This window comes from Haliotis rubra, unplaced genomic scaffold, assembly GCF_003918875.1.
Source record: "Haliotis rubra isolate DU_JTF1 unplaced genomic scaffold, ASM391887v1 Scf305, whole genome shotgun sequence".
NCBI classification, from domain to species: Eukaryota; Metazoa; Mollusca; class Gastropoda; order Lepetellida; family Haliotidae; genus Haliotis; species Haliotis rubra.
Window position 1 is genome coordinate 99,440 of NW_025766975.1, and position 26,763 is coordinate 126,202.

At 36.7% G+C, this 26,763-nt stretch overlaps 2 protein-coding genes across 5 annotated transcripts in view; one reads left to right on the forward strand and one right to left on the reverse strand.

Annotated features, from left to right (window-relative positions):
• LOC124282860 (uncharacterized protein ZK1073.1-like) overlaps positions 1–18,511 on the reverse strand; it is a 71,509-nt gene extending 52,998 nt beyond the window's left edge. Inside the window, exons 1-2 of one of the 3 annotated variants that reach the window (XM_046718895.1) lie at positions 18,410–18,511; positions 10,840–10,890 (exon numbers count right to left, since the gene is read on the reverse strand). In XM_046718895.1, coding sequence (XP_046574851.1) covers positions 10,840–10,890; positions 18,410–18,436 — 78 coding nt within the window. In that variant the 5' untranslated portion in view covers positions 18,437–18,511. Of the gene's footprint in view, positions 1–10,839; positions 10,891–11,062; positions 11,191–18,409 lie in introns of those variants that run through there. The other 2 variants (XM_046718894.1, XM_046718896.1) reach the window with 2 other exon arrangements.
• The window catches only part of LOC124282859 (cilia- and flagella-associated protein 99-like), a 51,790-nt gene continuing 42,088 nt past the window's right edge, over positions 17,062–26,763 (forward strand). The window contains exons 1-3 of one of the 2 annotated variants that reach the window (XM_046718892.1): positions 17,062–17,098; positions 18,484–18,639; positions 20,170–20,314. In XM_046718892.1, the coding sequence (XP_046574848.1) occupies positions 18,532–18,639; positions 20,170–20,314 (253 nt within the window). In that variant the 5' untranslated portion in view covers positions 17,062–17,098; positions 18,484–18,531. Of the gene's footprint in view, positions 17,168–18,483; positions 18,640–20,169; positions 20,315–26,763 lie in introns of both variants that reach the window. The other variant, XM_046718893.1, reaches the window with a different exon arrangement.

Here is a 26,763-nt window from a genome sequence, read left to right on the forward strand (position 1 = left end):
TATGACTATACTATTACTACACAATAACTGAGCTGATCAACAATTTCATATGCTATAATCAATGCAGGCCGGAGTTGAGTAGGGCTGGCTGACACTATGTCACGATATGATACGCATCGCGAAATTTTACCTGCGATACGATACATATCACGTTACATACACCTTGAAAGAATGACACAGTACTAAGATTTAAAATGATTTATTTCAAGGTATTTGTGTATAACAATAACACTATTGTAATAAACAAACAAGTAACTCTATCATACTTGCGTATTTTTCTCTAAATAAGTACTTTAACATGTTTAAGATAATACTGTTTTGAAGAAAAGTCATGTATCATTTTGTATCGATACACCAGTAGACAATACGATAGCTGTATCAAAATGTATCTTGATGTATCGTGCATCGGTGAATCGTCCCAGCCCTAGAGTTGAGATCTCTGTATAACTCCTGGCTCGGATTCACAAAGAATTAATGTGTTAATATACCTGTTAACAATCTGTATATGCAGTATTAGCAAAAACCCATTGAGTCAACTTGCCCAAACTTGGCACTGATGCTTTCTGTATCACATACTAACAGGTCTTTAAAAATCAACACACTATCATACAATATTCAGAGTAACAATATAAGAACATGGGTGATTCATATAATGTGACAAAATATTTTCAATCTATTTCAATTAACAAAGCCAGCTGACAGAAGCAAACAACTTGAATGCTTATTGAATTGATTTACTGGTGTATATGTGCATAGCTGAAAGTGTATTAGGTCAATGTTTTCAATTTCACACGTTTTGACATGCAATTACTACATGTAGAAACAACACAATTCATATAAGTAATGTTGTGTATGGTCCATTGCAATGTCTATCATTACATGTTTCATACTGTTGCTGACAATTAGCAAAAATCAACCTGCTGACAAATCAGACATGACAAATGTAATTGTTTGCCACATGGATAAATATGACTCATTAGACAATCAGGTCACTGTATCAACACAGTCAAACAAAACATTGCAGCCTGTAGACTGTCAGAAAGACTGACTGAGTTTGGTTTTACGCCGCTTTTAGCAATATTCCAGCAACATCACGGCGGGGACACCAGAAATGGGCTTCACACAATGTACCCATGTGGGGATTCGAACCCGGTCTTCGGTGTGACGAGCCAACGCTTTAACCACTAGGCTACCCCACCGCCCCCTATCAGAAAGATATGTAGCTGAGTGTGGGACTTGGCCATGATCATGCCATAAAGGGCATTAGTGCATAGAACAGAACAGGTGTTACAACAATGTATATACCACAATGAAAGTCAAAATCAATATAAAGAACAATAGTTATGACAAAAACAGCTGTGATATACTCAACATACTTCACCATCCATTTGGAAAAAGTCAGAAATAATCCCGGTTACAAAGAAAAGTAACGCTAAATCTACAGAATTGAATGACTTTCAACCAGTTGCCCTCACATCAGTTGTTATGAAATGTTTTAAACGGATTGTTCTGTCGCATCTTATATGAGATGTCGGACTTGCGTTAGATCCTTTTCAGTTCGCATACAGAGCCAGACGAGGTGTGGAAGATGCAAAATTGTCTTTGTTAAATACTGTATATAATAGTGGTGGTCCGATTAATTGAAATAATCGAAGATTGGTCGCAGTGACTAAATGACCAAGCAATCGATCATGTTTTCTCATAATCGAACACAAACAATTCTGGAACACTTGTTTTCATTAACAAAATATTTCACAAGGCTGGTTTTGTCTGTTACATTTCATAAGCACTACAAGCTCGTTCCAAGTCATGATTGAATTTAACTTAAAGACACCAAGAAATTTATGTTCCTAGCATACTAGTCATCCTTTAAAGATGTGAAATTTTGCAAAAAAACCCCAAGAACTACATGTTTTTTCCTTATTTTTTGTGCACTAACAAATTTCATAAATGACACTAACCAATTATTTTCGATGATTGGTCGATTGTAATGAAGCAATCATCAATTATGAGATTTTAACTAATTCCCAACGCTAGTATATAAACATTTGGATGTTACTAAATCATATGTACGTATCCTATTTGTAGATTTCTCTTCAGCACTCAATACTATTCAACCACATATTTTTTGCGGAAGCTCATGTCCATGAATGTCAACAGTAACATATTGCTGTGGGCTGAACAGTTTCTTACTGACAGGCTGCAGTTTGTCAGGGTGAATTCATCTACATCATCTACTATAAAGACAAATACCGTATATGACCATCTATAAGACGACCCCATGGATAAGACGACCCCCAAACTTGACACTTAAAATCAGTGTCAAAATGGTATGTTTCGTGCATAAGTCGATCTCCCGCGATGGGGTCCTCATCGCAGCAAACACAGACAACTGGCAGTTACCAATAATTATAACTTTGGTCCACATTATTCAAAGAATTCACAGTCATATATATTGTGTCTACTCACGGATCGAAACGAAGTGTAGTTGACAGAAAATGCATAATATAGATTCTCTAAATATGATATTTATTGTAGCAACAAACTGGCTTGCTTATTTTACCCCATTCAACAATCACGAACTGATTACCGACTCGTTTTCCATTGACTGCTAGTTTACAATACCATCGGTAAAAATGTGTGAATTTAAATGGCTTCCGTATTTTACCCCATTCCATGTCACGTGCTTACAACGTTCATGAGGGTCCGTATAACCTTAGTGTTGATTATATATATTTTACATAAAAACTATTACACAATGCTAGGATATATTTCTTTGGGTTAAATAATAGTATTCAATCAATAGAATTCATCCCGTTATATTACTGTGCATGTTTGAACTTGTTCGCGGGGAAACGTGTGCACAGCTGATTGCTATTTCCGGCTTTGTGTACGAGACAAATTCGCACGGTAATCTTAATCCCTGCAAATAATACAATGCCCAGCAAAAACAACTTATAACTTAAAAGGTAAATAATCTTGTCTAGTGATGTTTAATTGCAAATTTGACGTCTCTACTGACAAAGTCGTCTTCTGTTGTTTGTTCACGCGAAGTGATACGATGTTGTTTTCTTACCCCTGGAAAAAAGTTTGACAAAAGCGTAACCCATGGATAAGACGACCCCCTTCTACAGACTGCTTTTTTTGGTCCTCAAAATTCGGCTTATAGACGGTCATATACGGTACCGGCGCCTCAGGGCTGTGTTCTATCACCTGTATTATTTATCTTGTACACCAATGACTGCATCAGCCGCAAATCTAATTGTCTAACGGTCAAGTTTGCGGATGATGCAGCCCTGGTAGGGCTCATACAGAATGAGGATGAACAGCATTATAGAGATGATATAAGTGACTTTGTATCATGGTGTGAAAATAATTATCTTCAAGTGAATGTGAAGAAAACTAAGGAACTTATTATTGACTTCAGAACTAAAAAGAACACCAAGTTGCCAGTTATAATTAACAATGAACCTGTTGAAACCGTAAATGAATACAAGTATCTTGGTACATATTTTGATAACAAACTGAATTTTAATGTAAACACAGATGCTATATTCAATAAGTGTCAACAAAGGTTACACTTCTTGCGCAAATTGAGATCTTTCAATGTTAATCAATCAATTATGTGTCTTTTCTATCAGTGCTATTATACAGCGTTCTGGCTTTTTCTGTACAATGCTGGTATGGAACCTTGTCCCTTAAAAACAGAAACCATCTCACCAGAATAGTTTTATTAGCCAGTAAAATTGCAGGTGTATCTTTTGCTAACCTAAATGAAATATATGAAGAAAGAGTTCACAAGTCAGCCCGTAAGATTATATCTGATCCAGATCATCCCATCTACTATGAATATATATTACTGCCTCCTAGGTGCCATTATAATTTACCCCATTTTAAATCCAATCGTGCCATGAAATCCTTTGTTCCTGCCAGTATTTATCTTTTAAATGATTCCTAGTGTTTGTCTTACCTTGTCAGCGTGCTATATGTGTGTTATTTATTGTATGAAAATAGTTTAATCATTTTATCAATGTTTGAGCTCTGTACTTTACACAAGAATTCCCTCACAGGTAATAAAGTACAGTGCACTCTGTCAAACTCGGACTCTGTCTTTCTCGGATTGCTGTATAGACAGGACTGAACTCATGGTCCCGACGTAATCCTTCTTTGTTGTCATAATAAAAAAGTTCTGTATCTCGGACTCTCATTATTTCGGATTTCGGACCAAAGTGTCGGCCCGATAAGGTAGTTACATGTAAAAACATTGCTATATAATTCCGACTGAGCAGGAAGTCCGCTTGGCCAATAAACCTTGAATAAAAATTCCGTTGATTGGTTTGTGTATTTTGTCTTATTTACTTAGCAGACCTATGACCTGTGACAAAAATGCTTCATGTATATATTTTCGCATTAAACATCGTGTCCGAGCATGAAGATTGAGGCGGTGAGAGCCGAGATGTCACTTGTCAGTGACTTGACTTACATTACATGATCGCACAAAAAGATGGAAATAGTAATTTTATATGTATGTTTGACAACTTTTATGAATGTTGTTGTTGATTTTATTCATTAGTTTATTCAATTTATTTAATGAATTCCTCGAAACATCCGTTACTTTGCTCTTTGACAATGTTATTGTGGACCCGCTGCCGAAGCAGGTGTCTGAGAATTGTTATTTTCAATAACATTGCGAAAAATAGTTTATAATTTTAATTCTGCTGATAATATATGATAAATTGAAATTTAATAAGTGTTTTCAGACATTGTGAAATGTGATAGAATCTGTATACTTCGGACTACTGTATAATTCTGACTTTTTAGTCGGTCCCAAGCTGGTCCGACTTAGACAGAGTGCACTGTATTGTCATTGTCATTGTCATCATTCATAAATCTATATTGTCAGATTGGGAGTTATGACAATGAATACTGCTTTAATCTAAAGCGCAGATTATTCATAAAGGGAGTTAAACCAAGGACATATTCCCATAGGAAGGCCTAGGGTCACATATTTATACTGACAGGGTAGGTGACAATGAAATACTGCTATGGGTGCCGTTGTACAAAACAACTTTATCGCTAAGACTACCTTAAGTCTCTGTTAAGGTATGGGAGTTACAGTCACCTTACAGCACTCTTAAGATCATAACTTTGTAAAATCAGAATAATAAGGATATATAGCTACCGGTATGTAGAAAAGGTCACAAATCAAGTTATGACAATACATACAAAAATAGAGACAATGAATATGCATTAAGAGAACAGTAGTTATGACAACAACAAATCCACTATACATAATTCATGAGTTATGACAACGACATATGCTCATGAAGGTTATATATCAGTGTTCACGAATAGCATCTGACCCTCTGACAAATCTGGCAGATTTGCCAACGGTCTGACAGTAGTCTACAACCCGCCAGCCCCAGTGTCTGACTGTATATTTCACAATGACTTTGACTGAAGTTGTTATATGTGACATGTGTCACTTGTTTGCTGTTTATAAATCTTATGTTTGTTTATAATTTCAATGGCAATTATAAGAAATGTTAAATCTGAAATGTGTGTTTAATTTTATTCTATGGGTCCTGTGAATTTTCAATGGGTCAGACAGACATCTGAAACTTACAGGACCCAATGTCCTGTTACATTGAAACACCATTCGTGAACACTGATATATTACAAGTGTTAAGACAACTCAAGGTAATATAAGCCCTAAACATATATCAGGGAATAGCAACATGTCAAGGACATCTTGTCAAAAACAAGGTATTGAATTTGAATCTAGAGTATAGGAGTAATTTCAAATTATATTGCTATAAACGGTCATAAAGAATATGCAATATAATGGTAATGGCAATATGAACCGTTATTCCATGTAAGATTATGATGTCATCACATTTTGAGAACCTGGGTCACTGAGTTTGGATGGCTTCTAACAAAATGTATGGCTCTAATGAATGTTTCAGAGAAGCACTCCTGAACCCTAACTCACAAAGTGTGTGACAGCTACCTGACAGCCGGATACATTCACATCTCTAAACAAGATACTTAAGTAAATATAAATGTTGTAGTATAAAGGACATTAAGTACGCATAAATGAAAAGATGATAAATGAGAGTTGACAAAATGGGCCAATGTAACTCAATCCTTGACAGACTTTATTGTCTTCCAGATAGAATTTCAACCAAACTGGCCCCTTTTCACCCTGACTTACATCCATTACAAGGTCATAACTACACCAAATATCTTCAGTGTAATGCTATCGAGGACCACACTGTGACCTTTCAATAGCAGCCTCCAGTCAAGAGAGAATCACAAGAACATAATAGTGGAGAAAATAATTAAGAGTTTTACTGGATACAGTCAACTCTGTATCCTGCATCCTTCACTGTGCATCCTGTCAAACCATACCAAAAGATAGAGGTCAGACGAATACATGACTGATCTAAACGTAAATAGCAAGCTGAAAATACCATATTCTTCAAAATAACAACCTGCCTACAACATATCAGGTTTGTGTAACCATGGGACAATCTGTGATCCTATCCTGAATAAGTACTGCTGTAATGTATCACATACTTTGGATACCTCAGACTGAAAGTCAAGTGTATAGAATACACCACAAAAGTCAAGGGGGCCTTTCATTTCCCTAGTGGTCAATATTTAAGGACTCAAATACTCTAGGAAAAACATTCAAGCACCCCAGGAGCCCCTTAATTTTTAACACTGCATTTGTTTACATAAACTAACAGATGCTTTGGTTTAAGAGAGCTACAAATCAACTTACGTTTTCAAAGGACAAAGGCAGTATCATAATCAAAGCAAAGTGTACACATTGTTATATCACAATGATTGGTTTAACTGACAAGAAAATAGATCAGGGGAATACCAGTCTGTATGACTTTGATTGTTTAAACCAAAATGTAGCCGACAAGTTGGACAAGCCAGAGTTGGATAATTAATATACTGGCATACATGCATACATGCCATCAGTTTGGGCTGAATACAATGGTGACAGGCAGTTTCTAGCTATCATCAGTATACACTGTTTCCCCTGTGTGTACTTTAACTACCAACAGACCTTGACATACTTAATATAGGAAGTCAAGATGCATTATTGGAGGTTAATTAACTCTGACATAAAAAATGCCCTGGTTTAGTTTTTGATATTACCAACTTAGCAAGGCAAAAGCAACACTTTGGGTTTTAATATCCATGGACAGTAAGACCCGCATTATGGTGAGGGATGACTGTATATCTTTCTGTGGCAGTGCATAACTAGTGTAGCATTCATGAATTTGTATTCATACTGTATCAACATTCATATATATGTATCAATACAATATGAATATATATGTACTTACATTTGTATCAACAAAGTATCTACATTAAACACAGATTGATACATCCATATAACGAAGTAAGATGATATCCTACATCAATTACTAAATGAGTGTCTTCTAACAAATAACTTAATAACAAATAACATTACGATAACTGTACTTCCAAATATAAATACATGATCGAAACCAACAAGCATTATGTTGCTCCCTTGCAGAGGTACAGCTTGCATTAACAGTTCCCACTGTCTTGCCATTATCGGACATTATCATGAATAGATAAATCATGCATAATCCTCTTATGATAAGATGCCATTGACATTGGAGAATTCTGACATGGCAGTCTCCTAGAACCCATTATCTGTAATCTGTATCAATAATCTCATTCAATACCTTCCATTATTGCCCATGAGGGCATAAATGAAATAAACGCATCAAGAATCCATCATTCACCATCCACATTGACAAATAACATAAATAAAAATATTTTAAAAATCTTAAGAGCTAACTAAACTACACCAATGTTTTAATGGGGTTACGACACATATGTGGCACTCAAACAATATATTTTTGTTATTTTTTACTAATTAAATTATCTTTTACTGATTATCATTACAAATAAAGGTTACATTGACTGAGTCAAGGGTGGGCAAATTTACTTCTGAATATTGTCCTTTATCTTGTCACATTTCCTGGATAAACAAAAGTGATCTTATGATCAAATAATATGGATGAATGAATTTAGCAATCAAATTTCTCTTCATAAACATTTGATAAATTATGACAGGAACACATCATGTGTATTTTCAAACTATCAGTGAGGTACACTAGCAAAGCTAGTCTGCCATGTTTAATGCACAGCGAGCTTGCAAATGACCCATTTATCACAGAGAAATGCCTGGCCTTTAACAGGCATGTTTATTATATTTTTAAAATGTTAAAGTTTGGGTCAAGGACAGCATCATAAGCATCATCTTTCATACAAGTGCATGTCTTTATAGCTGTGTCAGATTCGGCAACCAACTATGCTGAATTATGCGAGTATTATTCGAGAAACTGAACTCAAAACAAGACTATTAAAACTTATTTGGTGAAAGTTTAATTGCAGAGATATTTAAAGCAAAGAAACACAAGGACTCCTTAATGCATTTAGCAATTACATGCTTCAATAACCAATTTATTAGAATGAAAGGTAGCGTATGTACTTCACTTAATCAGCAATCAAAATTCTATTATGCCTGATCTTACTGATGTGGTGTTATTGTTTTTACTTCAACTGTTGCCATCCTTTCTGAATGCATGCTTTCTATTTCCCCAAATAATATGACACACCAAGCCATTAAGCACTGAAAGGTATTGATTATAAAAAGTAGTTTTCAATTTCAGTTTGAAAGCAAAGTACATGATTGATTGAAATATGTTTCACATATTTTTCTTATTTTTAATTCGTTGTAATCAGGTAAATAGACATGATATTTCATGTCTATGTTCCATAACATAATTATATTGTGGAACTTCAAAAACATTAGTCTCAATTATTGAATATATGGGTTTCTTCAGTGGCTGTGATGTTGAACAGATGTTTGTGTGATCAGTTGTTTACTATGTAATGCTTCCAGCCAGTACTATTCAGCTCCCTACAAAAAAGATAGTCAGCACCATACCCATGGTTGAGGGTTTCACTAAAGATGGCAAAAGTCTGATAACTGCATTACTTCAGGCTTCCCTCCTCCCATTGCCATAATATAATTGGAATACTGTTGACAGCAGTGTTAAACCCACTCACTCACTCACTCACTCGCCTATATAGCTAGTATAACATAATTTTACCAGCCCAAAGTAAAACTGGCTTGACTGAAACATGTTCATGGCAAATGCCTCATGCACAGCCTCATAAAGGTCCATAAAGGAAATATATACATCAATAATCATAATAATTCAACTGATTCTGAACACTTATCAAAATGTTAGAATTTATTACCAGAACTTACTAAAAACAGTAAATATGTTTCTGAAATAATTTATTACCATTATTACCTATTAAAAACATGATTGTTTTTATTTTTGCAATTCCAAAATGACATCCTTTGACCATATAATCCTGCACTAAACGCTTAGTACTGCAGAGTGCAAGACAGAATAAACAACTAAAAATATCATTGTAACTGTTCATTTGAAACAAAACACTACAAAACATGTTGCTGTTTTTTATTTAATTATTTTTAAATTACTCAAAAGTGACCAGGAACTGTAAAACAAATAATGAAACTGGTCAACAATGAAACCAAAACAAACAAAAGTTTCATCTATTAGTCTAATTGATAATTTTGAAATATACCATAGGTCTATCTTTCCTAGAAAGGGTTTCCATCTTGAAAAAAAATATATATATATATATTAGATCATAGATAGTGTTTCTCAATGAAGGTCAGCTTGTCTTCACTATAACAAAACAGTGTTGAAAAACAGAAGACCATTGTTCCCGTCTCAGCAACATATTATTTCATTCCTTTAACTACAATTTTACAAATGTCCTTTCATTTGAGTGGTGTCAAGTCAACTGTTTGAGAACAAACACCTGTTTCCCTTTGTGCACGCTAAAACGAGGGCATGTGATAGTAAACAGCCCAACGCAACCACTAGGCAAAACACTTCCCGCCAGAAACTTGTTGCCCTTGCTACTCTCGCATTAGCATGACAACAAAACCAGCAGTGAGATATTGTTGGGCTGAGTATGTAAATGGTGGTTGGTAAGAAACACAGACTGAAAAGGGAGGCAATTACATAAGTCTGCACTGCAAATGTTTTTTCTTTTTCAGGTACAAAATGCAAAACTGGTTAGTTTTGATACAGCTCATCATTTCCATGTTGCATATTACATTTGCATATTGCAACAACAGCTTTCTCATTTTCATTCTTCACAGTACTTTCCTCATAGAAATATTTTTCCTACTTTTTTTCTTTCTTCCCTGTTCATTTTCCTTAGTAAAGCCAGACAGGCAATCGTCTCAAACTGTTGTAGGTTTAATATTCTTCAAATTAATTTGCAGAAACATTGCGCAGTGCTCCTTTAACGTGTTTTCAAACATACATACATGTCGGCCTATTTACAGTTAGTTGATATTAAAGTTCTCCAACAAATACGTTGGAGAGGTTTTTCTTTGAAAACGCCCATGAATATTTGTTTTGACGCTAATTTAGCACCAGTCTCGTCGCAGAACTGTGCGATCTGGTTGAAACAACGAAAGCAAACAGCTGCGTCGCGAAAGTACAATTGATTAATCAATAAGCAATGTTGAGAATGAATCAAAACAATGACACCAGGTGCATACGCGTACAAATGTGGTGCATAGATCCATGTTCGTTGCCCCCAACCTCTGTTTTTCTCATAAACTTGGAATGTGTTCTTGAAGAACTAAAACTGCATGTCGATGTTCAGCTATCAGAGTAGCAGCATATTAACAAATGACTTTCTGGATGAAATAATATATATCCTTACCTGAATGTAAATCTTAAACCTTCCAACTCTTGGAGCTGAGATTTCTCTTGCCTGAAAACAGAAATATATGTGAGTGCACTTAAACATTCTTCTTAGTCCGCTATTTACCAAATTTCCAAGCTCCGGAATCGATGGAATTTCGTAATTTGCTAGATTTCTTCTTAAGATTTTTCACAGAAAATATGTATAACAATTTCATTTTTCTGACAAAAAGACCACTCACTTCTAATTGCATTTTGAAATGTTCGCTAAATTACAAAGTATTGAAATATCCGACGAACGTCTGCTATGAATGCCTCAGTGCGCGTTTACAACCAAGGTCTCTCTTGTTTGGGTTCTCCCGAGCAGTTGAACGCGAGGTCAATGGAACATTCTATTTTCCCCACAACTAGTTATCGTTGGATCGCCATTGTTCCGACGTACTCTGTTGGAACCAATAGTTTATTATTTCGTCACACACAAAGTAATTTGCAGTTTACAGTGATTAAGTTTATCAACATATATATACATTGGATGGAGAATTTCGTATTCAACAGAATATTATGTGAAAGAGTTATTTTACAACTATCACAACTGAATTAAGCGCTCTTCCAACATTGGCGTGCACTTCAACACGTACGAATATTATGAATGGGTATATTGGGCTAAGCTACAGCAATTTGTTTCATAAGGGTCATGTTAAAACATGCAACGATATTAGTTTAAAACAAGACAAACAAATGAATATTTTTTTTCAAATACGCTCCATCACACTTTACGCACACTGACCAAATTTTGTATGCTATGCATAAGGTGTTTTGGGCTTTGCATTGGCAGACAAATACATGTGATATTGAATATTATCCAATAACTTCTACGAATGTCCAAGAAATGAGTGAGTTTTGATACTTTATTCGGAAATGTCCAAGTTATATTATAATAACGGACCCATCAACCAAACTTCATTTAAGGGTCCTCTGAAACAGCATGATACTTTCATTCTTTTACATAGGTGTGACTTTAGTTTTACGCCGCACTCAGCAATATTCCAGCTAGTCTGTAAATCCCGGATGGGACTCAACCTAAAAAGTACTAGAATTTGTACTTTACTAAGAAAGTGTAATCCCAACTATAACATATGTTACGTTATAGTCTATAAATAATCGAGTCTGGACCGAACAATCCAGTGATCAACAGCAAGAGCATCGATCACCGCAATATTGGGATACGATGACATGTGTCAACCAAGTCAGTGAGCCTGACTACCCGATCCCGTTAGTCGCCTCTTACAAGTATGGGTTACTGAATGGGTTACTCAATTCTAACCCGGACCTTCACGGGTGAGTGAGGGTATAAGTTACTTTGGATCTTTGCGATAACATTACTGCTGACCACAAAGTTACCAAAGATATGCTTCATCTAATTGCACAACAAACTGACAGGGCCTTAAGAATGAGTGCAAACCATATCTGCAGATTGCAAAAAAAAAATTCTGTTGTACTTGTTCAACCAACCATCGTTATCAGAGGGGTACACAAAGTCCGCAGTCTAGACAACCAGTTGTCCTACTTCCATTTTTGTGGAAGTCGCGGTGGCTGAGCGAGTTAGCCCAGTTAGGCGGCTAACCTTGTGTGCTGGCGATTAGGTGCCTGATTCTGAGGGCGTGGGTTCGAATCCCGGATGCGACTCAGCCCAACAACAGTACAAGAATCTGTACTTTATTAAGAAAATTTAATCCCAAATATGACATATGTTACAACCATCCTCCTACCTGTTGACCATTACAGACAGATTGGCAATACACGGGCCAGGGCAAGAACGGTGACAGGCCGGTAAAGCCACATTTCAAAAATGACTATTGCTGGGAAGGCCACATTTCAATTACATGGCTGTAGCCCATGGGCGGATCCGGGAATTTTGAAAGGGGGTGGGGGGTTTCAGGGGGTTAAAAAACCCTGAACCCCCCTTGGCTCCGCCAACGCAAAAAATAAAATTTCAATGCGGTCTTAAGTCATTTTCAAAAGGGGCGGTTCGAACCCCCTGAACCCAAACCCCGTCTCCCCACCCCCACCCCACCCTTCTTGGATCCGCCACTGCTGTAGCCGGTAAAGCCACATTTCCAATAGATTGATTAATTAATGAATTACCGTAACCGGTAAAAGAGTGTCCCCATGTATAATATAATAAACGAATAATCTTTCCTATACTCACAAGCGTGGTGTTTAGCAATACCGGTAGAAGACTATCCCTATTTATGATTCTAAATCACATTGTATAATATTGTTTTCAGAGTTTATTACTCAAAATAGAACCACATCCGGTAGTACACGAGTACATAAAATGGAATGCAGAATATACAAAGTATGCAAGAAGGTGACAGGGAATATACGCAATGATTACTGAAAACTAGAACGTATACATTTGATAAATTTAGATAGGTGTTTGATTGTTGAAATTTTAGTACTTGACATCATTTTTTTATATGTAGAGAGATTAGGAAAGGAACAAGAGTTATCTTCTTGGTGAGAGATGCGTTGTTGGCTAAAATATGAACATCTAAAGATATAATGGAATTCATCCCCAGCTAACTGTGAGTTACAGAGGTTACATACTCTTTCTTTTCATGCGAGATTCTTCCATCTCCCACTTTCTACTGGCAATTTATGGTTAGATGTTTTAAAATATAGAATAGGTTTCCAAATATTTTTCAGCACTAAGTATTTGTCGAGTGAAGGTGAGTTTTTAAAATCTTATTTTGTGATATTATTACTATATGTAATATACCTATTAGTATATTATATTGTGCTAATTATAGAAACAAAACCTGTTGTGATCTGAATTAATATTATGAGGAGACATGTCTTGTTTTGTTAAATACGGTAACGCGTTTGAATCACTAAGCATGTTTTGACAGCATAGCCGGGAGAGCCACATTCCATGTTCACGCAACCATAACTATTGCCGCGAGAGCCACATCAATTTAGGCTATCTGTTTCTGAAATGTGGCTCTCCCGGCCTGTAACCGCAAGAACAGCCTGTCCAGTGAGTGTCCACCCGTGACGACTCCACGGTTCGTCGCATCGTCAACGACAACAGTAGGTTATGACGCCGCATCAGTTAAATTGTGTCACTGTGTACAACCGTGTCTCCGTGTCTTGGGTGCGCACAACGTCGCCATTCTTCCATGACCAGATCACTCACCAGATTTAATCCCAATTAAACACTTGTGAGATCATCTCGACCGCCAGATCGCTTCCTCATCCACCACATAACGGGGACCAGCTGGTCAGGTACGAGAGACAACGGATTTCCCTTATCTGCATGGCGTCATCAGGCGGCAGACGTCATGGATGAAAGAGGTGGCCATGGTTATCAAATTCACTATTGAGAATGTAATCCAACTTCAATCTGGTCACCAACGGGTTCGAGTTCCCAGCATGAGTACATGTGTGGCGCCAAAATCTGTTGTCCCCCGCCATGATATTGCAGGAATAACACTATTGCCAAAATATTGCTAAAAGCGGCGTTAAATCTAATCTCACTCACTCACTCACTCACTCATACTTTGTGCATGACCTACTCACATATGGCATTTGAAACCCCCGTCAATAACCATTTCTTAGTTACATTATTTTTGGCCACCGTCAAACATGGGTGTACACTTTCGTTCGCCCGGCAGTATTTCTCTTACATATCTGTTGCCATTAGAGATGAGGAAATCAGAAGCTGGACAAAATAATATTATCGATTTAGAATACGTAGGTTCTATCCAGGAACGGTATTCCACAAAGGCCCTTAGGACACTTGTGGGAATGTCTCCACAGGTTTAATGACTAACATCTACTTACAAATTAATTCCACCAAGTAGATTTCACATTCTGTTTCGTCCCTGGGGTTTTATTATAACAATCTTTATTCAGTCGGTTAGAGAATGCATCTAAGTGCTTATGTTATACGACAGACCGGTATATAGCTGTTGCGACTACAGACTATAAAATAAAAATGAAGATTTGGGGTGCCTTCATTGTCAAATGATGGCAGTGTTGCTGAAAGAGGCATTCGTTCCTCACACCCTCGTAGTACTGATAGTGAGTGGGTGAGTTTACTTTTACGCCGCTTTAACAATACTCCAGCAGTATCACGGCGGGGGACACGTTGTATCCATGTGGGGAATCGAACCCGGGTCTTCGGCGTGTAGAGCGAACGCCTTAACCACTAGGCTATACCATCGCCCCCGTAGTATTGATAGAGAAATACTGAATTACAAATGGAAGCCAGGAGTAAGTAGGTGGGGTAGCCTAATGGTTACAGTGTATGCTCGTCACCCTGAAGACCCGGGTTCGATTCCCCAGATGGTTACAGTGTGTGATGCCCATTTCTGCTGTCCCCGCCGTGATATTGCTAAAAGAGGAGTAAAACCATACTCACTCACTCACTCACTCACTCACTGCAGGTGTAAATGTGTACTGATTGGTAAGGACAAAAGGAGAGCAAAGGGGTAATTAGCACTGACTGGTGATTCACTTTTAAGTGCCATTAAGGGGCGTTGGGATGAAAATTGGGTCAGTGAAATAATGTTTCATTTTATTGAATGCAGATATAGATATAATATCCTTGTATATATTTCTCCGTATGAATGCATTTTATTTAATGCATCAATTTCAATTTTGTACAAAAGTACAAAAATAAAGAAAGTCAAAATATATATTTAATGCATCAATTTCTCATTGTATCATATGAGTAGGCAAAGATAAGTTCAAAAGTAGAACAATAAAGAGAGTCAAACCACCCAACATCCCTAGCGTCTTTTTTTTGGTATGATCCAATGTTTTGATAACTAATTAATAGTTAAGATCACAGTGCTCATCCGTCGAATGCATTTTACTACTCTGAAATCAGAAATTCGACTGATCGGTACGCGACCTTTTGGATAGCCTAGTGGTTAAAGCGTTCGCTCGTCACGCCGAAGACCCGGGTTCGATTACTCACATGGGTATAACGTGTAAAGGCCTTTGCTGGTCTCTCCCGCCGTGATATTGCTGGAATATTGCTAAAAGCAGGGTAAAACTAATCTCACTCACTCACTCTAAATGCCATTCAAATAGTTCCTGTTCTTATTCCCTTTACTGTAATGATATAGGCTTAAATAAACCATGTCTATATTATCCACAGGTTCAGTTCATTGGGTTGTTTGAACATATTTTATTCAGTATTGAAAGGGATTGGGCACAAGTTGTTCAACTTCTTAAAGCCCGCTCCTGACAATTGTAAACATGGACAAAATACATGTAATGGACAATAAACAGAGGCAGGACATGTTGCACATTAATTGAAACGCTTACTAAGTACAATGAATTAATGGACTTGACTAAAAATATTTTCATTTATAGTTTGTGGCAGACTAAGGCTGACTTACAGAATGGTGTGAATATCTGAATTAACTTTTAGGATTTCAAAGCTTTGTATCAAATCAAACCGGCAGCTGACATACTTTGGACATATTAAAAAGAAATGATTGGAATCAATGGGTATTTTCTCCAAATCAATTGAAGCTGTTTGTTAATAGATACTATATATGTCTTTATACCATATTTTCAGATATATAAGGTGCGTAATTTGCAACTAGGAAACAGTTGATGATAAATTTGTAATAATTCCAAGATTTACCCTGAAACTTTGCATACGTCAGTGCTGGTTGAAAGAACTTATTAAGAAATAGTACACCAGTGTGTGTTAGACTCTTTCAGTAGAACCAAACAATTGTAATTTGTTTTGTCAATCTTTGTTAGCGTCAGCTGTAATGTATTTCTCACGGACGACCGCACTTAGACGAGAGGTTCTCATAACATACAAACCTAGATGTTTTTCAACTTCCTATCTGCAATAACGTACGCCATGAGGACGATGAAATGTGCTAAGTCACTGAGAGTAGTAAATACAGCGAAAAACCGAAATTCTTGAGTGCAGTTATGGCTTCTTCAACTCACATTCCATCGTTTATGTTTTATAACTTTATACGACTAGTTAACATGCTATGAAAGTCGTAGGGAAACCGTCTATATTAAATTCCGGTGACCTCGTTATTTCCCGGTAATTTGTTTATACTTGTTAAGAGTTCTTTGGTGAATATAGATGTTGAAATAAGTTGTTATAAATGGGTAGTAATGCAAATATAACATATTTTCATGAATTAATTGCTTCAAGGAAAACAAGAAAAATCGTTTCTTTCGTTTACTCCCATAATGCACCAAGAGAAGATGGCGACAGATTGATCGGGAAGGTAAACATTCGACAAAGTGTTTGATTCGCCGGGATTAATGCTGGTTTACTGTGTTGTTGTTTAGACCAGGTAATCTTTAATGATGCTCTTAGACATTAATGTTTAAATTTCTATCGTCATTCAAGTCACATTCCCCTACAACGACCCATGAATTAATTTGTTTACGGTTGCCGTAGCAATAGCTACCTGTTTATGTCTCCTATTTTCGCGATAGAAGTCGTGTTACTTTTGAATGAAGAGGAACATTCTTTTACGAATCTTTGGTTTCGCTTTAGATCAGATCGAGCGTACGTATTTGTTTTAGACGTTTATATCTGATGAAATTCCCAAATGATAAGATACTAATACTTTCTAAAGAAGACAATTTTGGTTACCCGACGAAAGATCTGCCTCATCCAAAGTAACTGCGAATAATTGCAAAATTCTAAAGCAACAATCGCTCACCCAATCACCTAATGCAAATAATTAATTAAAGGTAATTTGGTATGTTATTTATTTATCACAAAATACTCATGGCCCCACCATATTATGATAATTTGAAATGGGTAGACTGTAGTCCAGCATATAACTAGACGACTTTGCACTATACCAAGGTGTGCTTGGCTGGAATACGAGTTAATTCATATGAACTAGGTAGACTGCAGTAATTGGGGAAAGTTATCATTAGTGATAATCACAAAGGGAATAACATCATGACATTGTGTACCACCATAAGGCACAAAGTGAAAAAAAGCGATAGATCTCAAAAAGTGAAATAGTGAATATAATTATTTATGAATAGAATATTCTATTTGGTTTTACATATGATATGATGCAGGCTGTTTAAAGACTTTCTATATAAATCTTATGGTATTGCAAAAATAATATATTGACATGTCATGTATTTAGATTTGATATGACTATACTTCAAATCATCTTCACAAAAATATTGAATTCTCAACATGCAACGTTCAAGAAAGGAAGCTATAATCATTGATAGCAACTTTCAAGAAAGGAAGCTATAATCAGTGATAATATGATGTGCAGGTACTTCTTCAATGTTCCACTAAAGCAAACCGAATCACATAGTTTCTTTAGCACAGTTATAAAGGGCATGAATTATGGCACTTATGATATGATACCATGACAAATATGTCTGCTAGATATTTTAATTGTTTGTATTACTTAATTCTTAAGAAAAATAGTTGGTCGGGAGCATTTTATCCACAATTGATTGCAAACACTTTATCAAGACGTATCTGTATTCTGTATCACGCTGAGTATCATCACTGAAATAGATGTAGAGGCTTGTAATAATATTAAGATTCTTACCGTCCACAGTCTTGGCCTTCTTAACATTTCTTATATTTTATGATGAACTTGTCTCCTGTCTTATTCCTGAACAGCTGCGTAAAAGATTCCGTTCAGCTGCCCTGACCATCAAACCATACACAATGAACCACGGCCAGCTGTTAGGGCACTGTGTCCGTGTCCTTGACACTTACGACAAGGAGATGACATCATTAGAGGAACAAATCAATGCTTATCTGAAGCAACATCAGGTACGTTACAGTTGCATCAATATAACTTGGTTATCTTGCTGATATATTGTGTCAGCTTGTCATCTGTTAGTATTTCAACAGTTCAACGTAACAGTTTTTGTCTTTCATGAAAGATCATTTGGATCCATTTATCTACTATCATAACATTAATTGCAACCAACTTGAGATTTTCACACATCAAATGTAGTTATCATCACAGATTTATGTGAGATTTACTTCTGTGTGCCCTTGGGAAAACTGAGGAAAAAGATGTTATAAATAAGAATCAAAATTGGAATGTTGTTCTTTTTCCTATAGATTTGACGTTAATTTATATGTTATGTATGTTAACACTGCTTTAAATGAAATCATTCATAATGAAGTTTTTGATCATGTTAATCATCCTTTTTTAAATATTGGTTATGTTATCTGCAAAATTCCTTATAAACTCATGACACTAGGTAGCAGTATAACAATTAAAGCGTTAACAGTGAAATTCGTAATGCTAATTTTTATGGATCACATTTCTCCTAAAAGTAAAACGTGATAGACTTTCATCTACAGACATAATAAGTGCTGTCTCGAACTGTGTGCAGTAGGTAAACAGTTTGATAGAGGAAATGTTAAGGTGTAGGTTGGTATCCAACCTGCCAGTAGTACTACTCTGGTGGCCATTATGCACTCACAAGTTATGCAACCTTCAATTCAATTCTGTTTGCTTCATAAAGGCTGATGGTGGATTGTCTCAACACATGGCAACAAGAATGTCCAAACTTTACCATACCCAGCATTATCACCTGATCTAGCCCCCTCCCCCAAATTATCATCACATCAATGCTAAGCTAGTCAGGGGGAATCTCCCTCTTCACACACTTCAGTGCTTGCTTTTGGCACTTCAAGTAGAATGGGGGAACATTCTGCTTGAACGCTTCTGTGGATCGATGCCGCCAAACTGTGATCAGTTCTCATGGAAGTCACAACAGATACTGAGTGTCTGCTTCCCTCATGTCTTGTTTGTGGAGATCTCCCCTCATCATGTCATAGCGACCATGTATGAATATAGTGTATCAGACCATACCCACATTATGATAAAATAGGAGAAGATAATATGTTATTTTCCAAAGGGCCAATCGCTGATTTTTGTAATTTTTGGAAATGTACATGTGTGATATTGTGCTGTCTTAACCTAAGTCCTTACAAAATCAGCTTGTGTCAAAGACTTGCTTAATTTCAGGTGTTCATGTACACACAAAAAACTCTTCCTGCAAATGTCTAAAATCAGCCTTTTTGATGCCTTTGTAGCTTCATCTTTCCATTTATTCCACAACATTAAAACATTGAAAAGAGTCTCATTCTTATTCATAGGAACAAATCTGATAATATTCAATATAATTTTTTAAGTTTTTGTTTTCACGGCCAAAAAGGTCTGTTAATGTCAGTTATTCATCACTGTAATATCAAAGCAATGAAGGAAAATAATCTTAATTTGTAAAATGTTTTTCATGTGTGTGTTTGATGGCATGCTTCATTCAATATGTAATTGGTTGCTAGGTAACAGAAGAAGGGGACAGAACGTTCATAATGGAGGTGTTTTCCGGCTGTGTGAGGTATTCCATAGTCATGAAGATCGTAACAGAGGGATTCTATGCCAAAGATGGAAAGTCTACACTTCGGTCTGACCAGTCATTGTATTCAGGTAATTGTAAAAAGCAACTTTACGTCCAGACGACACTAACTCACTTGTGGAGAGACTTGACTGCAGCCTGAAACCCCAAGTCTAGACGTGCATGATACTGAGATGTTGGTTCAGTGGTGTCTACTATATAACACAAAGGGTTTTACATAAAGAGATTACTCTTCCTTGGGCTTTTATTTTTCAATATAGCCCTGGGGAAATTCTTTTGGACAGGTCATGAAAAGGTCAAGGGTCAAGGTCATGAGATAAGCAAACATAAACATTGTGGCTAAAGTTTCTAAAACATAAATGCAGTCATCATTAAACTTCCCAAGGATCAGGCCTTGAAAAGATTTTAGTTTTGATTAGTTAAAGGTGAAGGTCCACATTCAGCTTTTTATAAAAGATGTCTATATCATCAACAGTTTGGTATTGTTATCACCACAGGCATGGAACTGTATATTTACGCATGTTTTTGACAGAACACCTACAATATCAACTGCATATATTTGTTCATAGAGGATATCCTACAATGGTCTTACTACACATGGACATGGGAACCCTTTTGGCACATGTAATAAAAACATCAAAGGTCAATGTCACAGAATAGAAGAAGTCTCACTCAGAAGGTCACTGCATTGGGAAGGTCATGGCCAGTGTCCAGTTATTGTTTAAATCGGTTCAATATATTTGTCAGTTTCATGAAAGTTGCATTTGCATGCATTTTTACAAATACTTCCACATCTAGTGCCATTGCTATGTCTATCAAAGGACAGGGTGGTATATTATGACTTTTAGGAAATAGAGAAGATAGCTTGTTTTTGCAGGTATTTGGAAACACCTGTAGTTTAATTTGTTTTGATTTCAAAATACAGGTTTTAGGTGCACATATAATACTCTGTTCTTATCATTGACCTGTTTTTTATCTTAAAAGATTATCTTGATTTTGATGACATCAGAATGGCCTTGACAGGTCATTTCCATCATGACCCTAATATTAGAAAAGATGGATCCAGATTCCCAGGATTAAATTACCATAGCAACAAACCTTAGCTCCCAAGGGTTCCCAATGTGAGCTATCTTGAAAGCCATCCTTGGTATCTAAATATTTGTACTATGAGCACAGTTAGTGTTTTAATGAGTATATAATGAAGCTGAGTATCTGTATGTATATTTGTGTTTATCTTATCATGCCACACATGCACTCTTGTGATGTGGAAACACATGCTGCCTGAAATACCCCGTGTAAACAAGCTTGCAGCTGCAGCAAGGCAGAACCAAATAATCAGCAAGCCTAACAACATTATCTTGTTTAATATTTTCTTTTGTTAGAAAACATGTCAAAATGATGTTTAATGTTTCTCACTCACCATCAAATATGTTGTGGTTTAATTTGCTTGGCAACTAAAATAATTTTATGTCAGCCATAATGTTTTTGATGATGCATGCATATCAAGGCAAAACATTCTTGTTTACCATGGTCTGATGACAGGGGCCCCGGTTCTCAAATGATTGTAATGTTACGACTGTCATAACTCTTGTGGTTTAACATAGACTTATAACAGTTGCAGGGGTGGAAATAACCCATTGCCCGACGTCCGAGTCCAGTGTTTTTTTCTGTCGGGCAAGCACATTTGTATATCACGCTGTACTGGTGTCCAGTTGACATTCCAATGTTAATTATGTTGTTTATTTTAAAAAAATCGGTCGGTATAGTGGAAAAATTATCAGGGCAAATGATTTTACATGTGCCACTGTACCGGAGTACACAAGCAATTTTCAAGTTATTTCCTCCCTCGAGTTGAAGCACATCCATCACTGTAAAATGGGATCCAGGGTTTTATACAGGACTCCAAACTAAATATCCATGGCAGGCCAATTCCTAGTTAAACTTTGTTACTTTGTCCTAAATTGTGTTTTTTTAAATTGAGGTGAGGTGAGGTGAAATTGGGTTTTACGTCGTGCTTGAGAATATTTCGCTCATATGACGACGTGCATGCGTGTGTATGTGTGCGGCTGCTTGTACTAGCCAAGACTGAAGCTGGTTTTATAGTGCTAGCCCACTGAGATACCATGCCGCAGTGAAGCATGAATACCCCACTCAGACACATTATACTGACTCCGAGCCGACCAGTCCTTGTTGTACCCATTAATGCCGAGCGCCAGGCAGGGACCAACAAGTACCATATTTTAATGTCTTTTGGTATGACGCGGTCGGGGATCGAACCCGCGACCTTCCGTTCTCCGGGCGGACGCTCTAACCACTACACCGCAGAGGCGGTCTTTTTTAGATTGATGCATTCAAAAGTACTTTACCACTGCATTCAGTACAATCATGTAGGATTTAGCCTCTTAGTCACTTTTCGTCATGTTCGTCGTGTTTGGTCTTGATAGTAGAGTACAATTCACCTCGACACCTATAACACTGTCTGTTATTGACAGTATGTTGACATGAAATAGGAAATGTTCAGTTCCCACTTGGACAAATTTACTGATGACTGTTGTAGACTCGAAGCCAAACATTGATCAGGAGCAAGCACTGTACAGGATATTCAGTGTTTGAAATTAAGCTTAAAAATTCCAGATTTAGACCTTCCACAGATTAGAAAATGTATAGCAGAAATTTTATGGATCTTGAACCTCAAAACATAACATCTTTATATGATACTTTCAACCAGAGACCATAATATGTCAGTATATGGTCCCTGTTTTAAGTTATATGTCCAGTCATTCTTCATTTTACATTCAAAAGATGGAAGAACAAGAACACATGATGCTTTTATTGTTTTGTATCAATGTTTCATGACATTTTTACCTTCATCAGGCGAATGATATCATCTAAAGAAGCATGCCAAGATTATATAAGTATGACCTTCATTAAGTTCAGACTGTAGTTTGTATAAAAGGCTATAGATTTCAAGACAATTTCTACGACAAGGTCTCTTCCAGAAATAACCATTATAATGGGTGTCCTTGATGTTGAGGCACCTACATTCATTGCCTCATGATATACAATCAGGATGGCACAGTTTCCAAGCTCCACACAGCTCTACTGTGCAGTTTCCCATTTGTATACTCAGCAACACTGCCAGTGGGGTCAGTCATTTGTTGTTGGCAGTTTTCACAATTTTCAAGTTCCACACAGCGCTACTGTGCAGATTTCACATTTGTATACTCAGCCAGTGCCAGTGGAATCACTCCTTTGTTTGTTGCTGGTAATATTCAAGCTGTATGATGCAGTTTATAATTAACAAACTCAATGCCAGACAGAGCAGTGATTGATCAAGGTTCGTCATTTACTAAATAGTTTAATCTTACTTGGTAAATTGTTAGATACAGTTTTTTCATCGGCTTTGTATTTTATGAAACAACTTGCCAAGGTCACTCAGCTTCCTAGTTATCATGAAGAGTGCAGGGTAAATCTCACTGGAAAAAGAGTTTTGCAGATGTTTGTTGTTGTTTTTTCTATTCTGAGAAGCATATATTTTTTATTTACAGAAAGAGGTTTTGTATCTTCATTTTGCCTTCAGCTGTAAAGTTTAAATTAAGACTAGCACACTTTTATGATAGTATTTTGGAGTCATTTTTATAGGAAACTCATCAGAACACTCTTAATGTCAGGCTTCTTTGCAGGAGGCAGGAAATTACTGTCATACTGAAGGAGGTGTGCTTTTGTACTCTAGAAATGTGATGTGTGTGTGTTATCATGGTGATATAGGTCATATGAGGGAATATAACACACCTTGGTCTTGTAAGATAATGCACGTAACGTATGTGTTATCTGTGCTGTTACGTGACGATTTGATCCGGTCTTCCACGCGAAGAGCAATGTTTGCGTGACTGTCGGCACAATTCCCACTATCTAATAGTGTAAATGTGTAAGATTATTATCGGTATGATGACACTGTTAGATATTGAAATGTCAACTCAGAAGGTTGAGCTATTGTTTACATAGTTTGCAACTGAGTGGTACTGGGTGTGTTGCCGTAATACTCAAAGAGAGGGAATCAATTTTTGATGTCCTATGAATTTGGAGTTCAAATAAATTGGGTTTGTTCTGTATAGTTGTCCAGTCATTTAAGGTGTCATGATCCACTGTACAGAGACCTGTGGTCTGGGGTTCAAATCCAGGTTTACACTGGTTGTGTTTCTCAGGTTCCCAGCATCATATGTTTGTCCATGGATTTCACCAAATGATTAAAGTCTGGTACATGTGTCACTGATGCAATGTGTTGTGAGATGAAATACTGTTTAAAGCTACATTTGATCCAGTCACTCACCCACTCAACCGCCTGCTCGCCCACTCACTCACACACTCTCACCCACCCACTCACTCACTCACTCACTCACTCACTCACTCATACCACACACCCACCAACTCACTCACTCACTCTTTATTAACCTGTACCATGTATACAGTGTAATGTAAAATAATTGCTTCAGCAGCAGCTGTACAAACCTCCCATCTTCATCCCCCCATGAAAATTGATGGCTTCTTGATAATATTATGTGCAGCATATAACATATGTACATTAGACAGTATTCTGCAAAAACAATTCTTCCTGACATTATTGCATAGACTATTCAGTGCCAAGCTGGACCTAAAAAAACTCAAAATGTATCCAAAAATGTATATAATTTTGAGAAATCATGTACAACACAGCCACACAAGCAACAACAAGCGGACCAAGTAGCAGCTTTCTTTCTTGAAACACTTGGTTGATTTCTACTTGTTCTCATTGTTAACTGACATAATGCAAGCTGAATAAATTACCATTTTTGACATCATGTCATATTCAAGATTATTTTTTGTCAAGGACAGTAGCTAAGTTAAGACTTGGTTATTGTCCCATGACATATATCAGTGAGGCTGTCATCACGTAGATAGGCGGATCCCAGTCAGTACACAATGAGGCACATTGAGTTTGACCTTCACCTTTACCTGGTACTACCACCCTCTGTTGTAACCAAACAGTAAATAGTATCTGGTTATGATATACTACCTCGATCTCTTTGGATTATACTGTATGAGAGTAATATTTCTTCTAGATTTATCGCTCGTCCCAATTTTTGAAGAGTTTTGTTGTCACGCAGAAGATAAATGTTCTCCATTTTTAGTGGCATTCTGGGCAGACGATACACCCTGTACTACTAGTACTTGCATTTTAGTCATAAGAGCTCATTTTAGTTTGTGTTGAATGATGTCCATGTTTGACAGGCTGTTTGGTGATTTAACCTTGATATTGTATACTTATACGGTGCTAAAACAGCCTTTAGGCTAGACCAATCTTATTTCTTGTTTCATGGATCGGCTGGTCGTATTTTTTCAAGAATAAGAAAACAAAATTAAAATTAATTTTCCCTGCTCAATAAATAAAATCCTATTTTTTTATTGGCCAAAAATGTAAACTTACAAGGACATTTCTTTTGCTCCATATACATTTCATAAATTGCCAAAAGTAAAATACTTTTAGTATTAAGGAGGAATATTACTTTGACTGGTGATTTTATATATTTATTTTTTTCCTTCCTGCCTTAAGGTTTTCTGAGGACAAAAATGCGTACAACAAGAAATAAAATTGGTCTGGCCTTACTATAACGTTTGGGAGCACATATGACCTAGTCAACTGAGGCGTGACACTATGGGACTTTCTTCCCCCATTAAGCTAAACCCATGTACATGACAGGAATACTATTAAAAGCAGCGTGAAATCCTACTCACTGACTCACTCACGAAACATAGATATATATAACCTTGGAATGTAATGTTTTAGGGGAGAATAATACTTCATCCATCAGTCAGTACATCTGTAGTCATGGTTTGTCCAGATATTTCTAAACCTATTAAGTACCGACAATTCATCGTGAAACTTTACACCCACAAATACCAGGTTATTACCTGCTGCCTTTTGCTATTAGCAAATTAGGGATTTTTTAGAATATACGCTTCGTTGATTATTCTTTGCGTCAAGACTTGACGGAATTCACAAAGCGTATCTCCAGAACAAAGGTTTTCCTCAGTACACATGCACCATTACCAAATCCTGGAATTCTTGAAAGAATGTCAATTAAAGTGTGTGCACCACTAACTCATATCTTTCAAAAATGAAGACAATCTCACATACTAATACGAAGATCCAAAGCCAAAATCATAGTTTTGTTTTGACAGCACGATTACTACTCTAGAATACGGAGGGACAGATTAGATAGAAATACTCTTATCAAGTCAAACAGATCACACTTGTAGGATTTGCTTTAACAAGCAGATTATTCATTCTTTCAAGTTTGTTGGGGGGTCAGTGAAAATCTCATCTTCTTGACTCTTGAAGAATTTACATCTTGCACTTTTAAACATTGTATTTATGGCGTAAGGTAAATGACCAGTCCAAAATACAAGCCTCTGGTTTCGTTTTGAGATTATATGGGGGTGATGGGGTAGCCAAGTGGTTAAAGCATTCACTTATCACGCC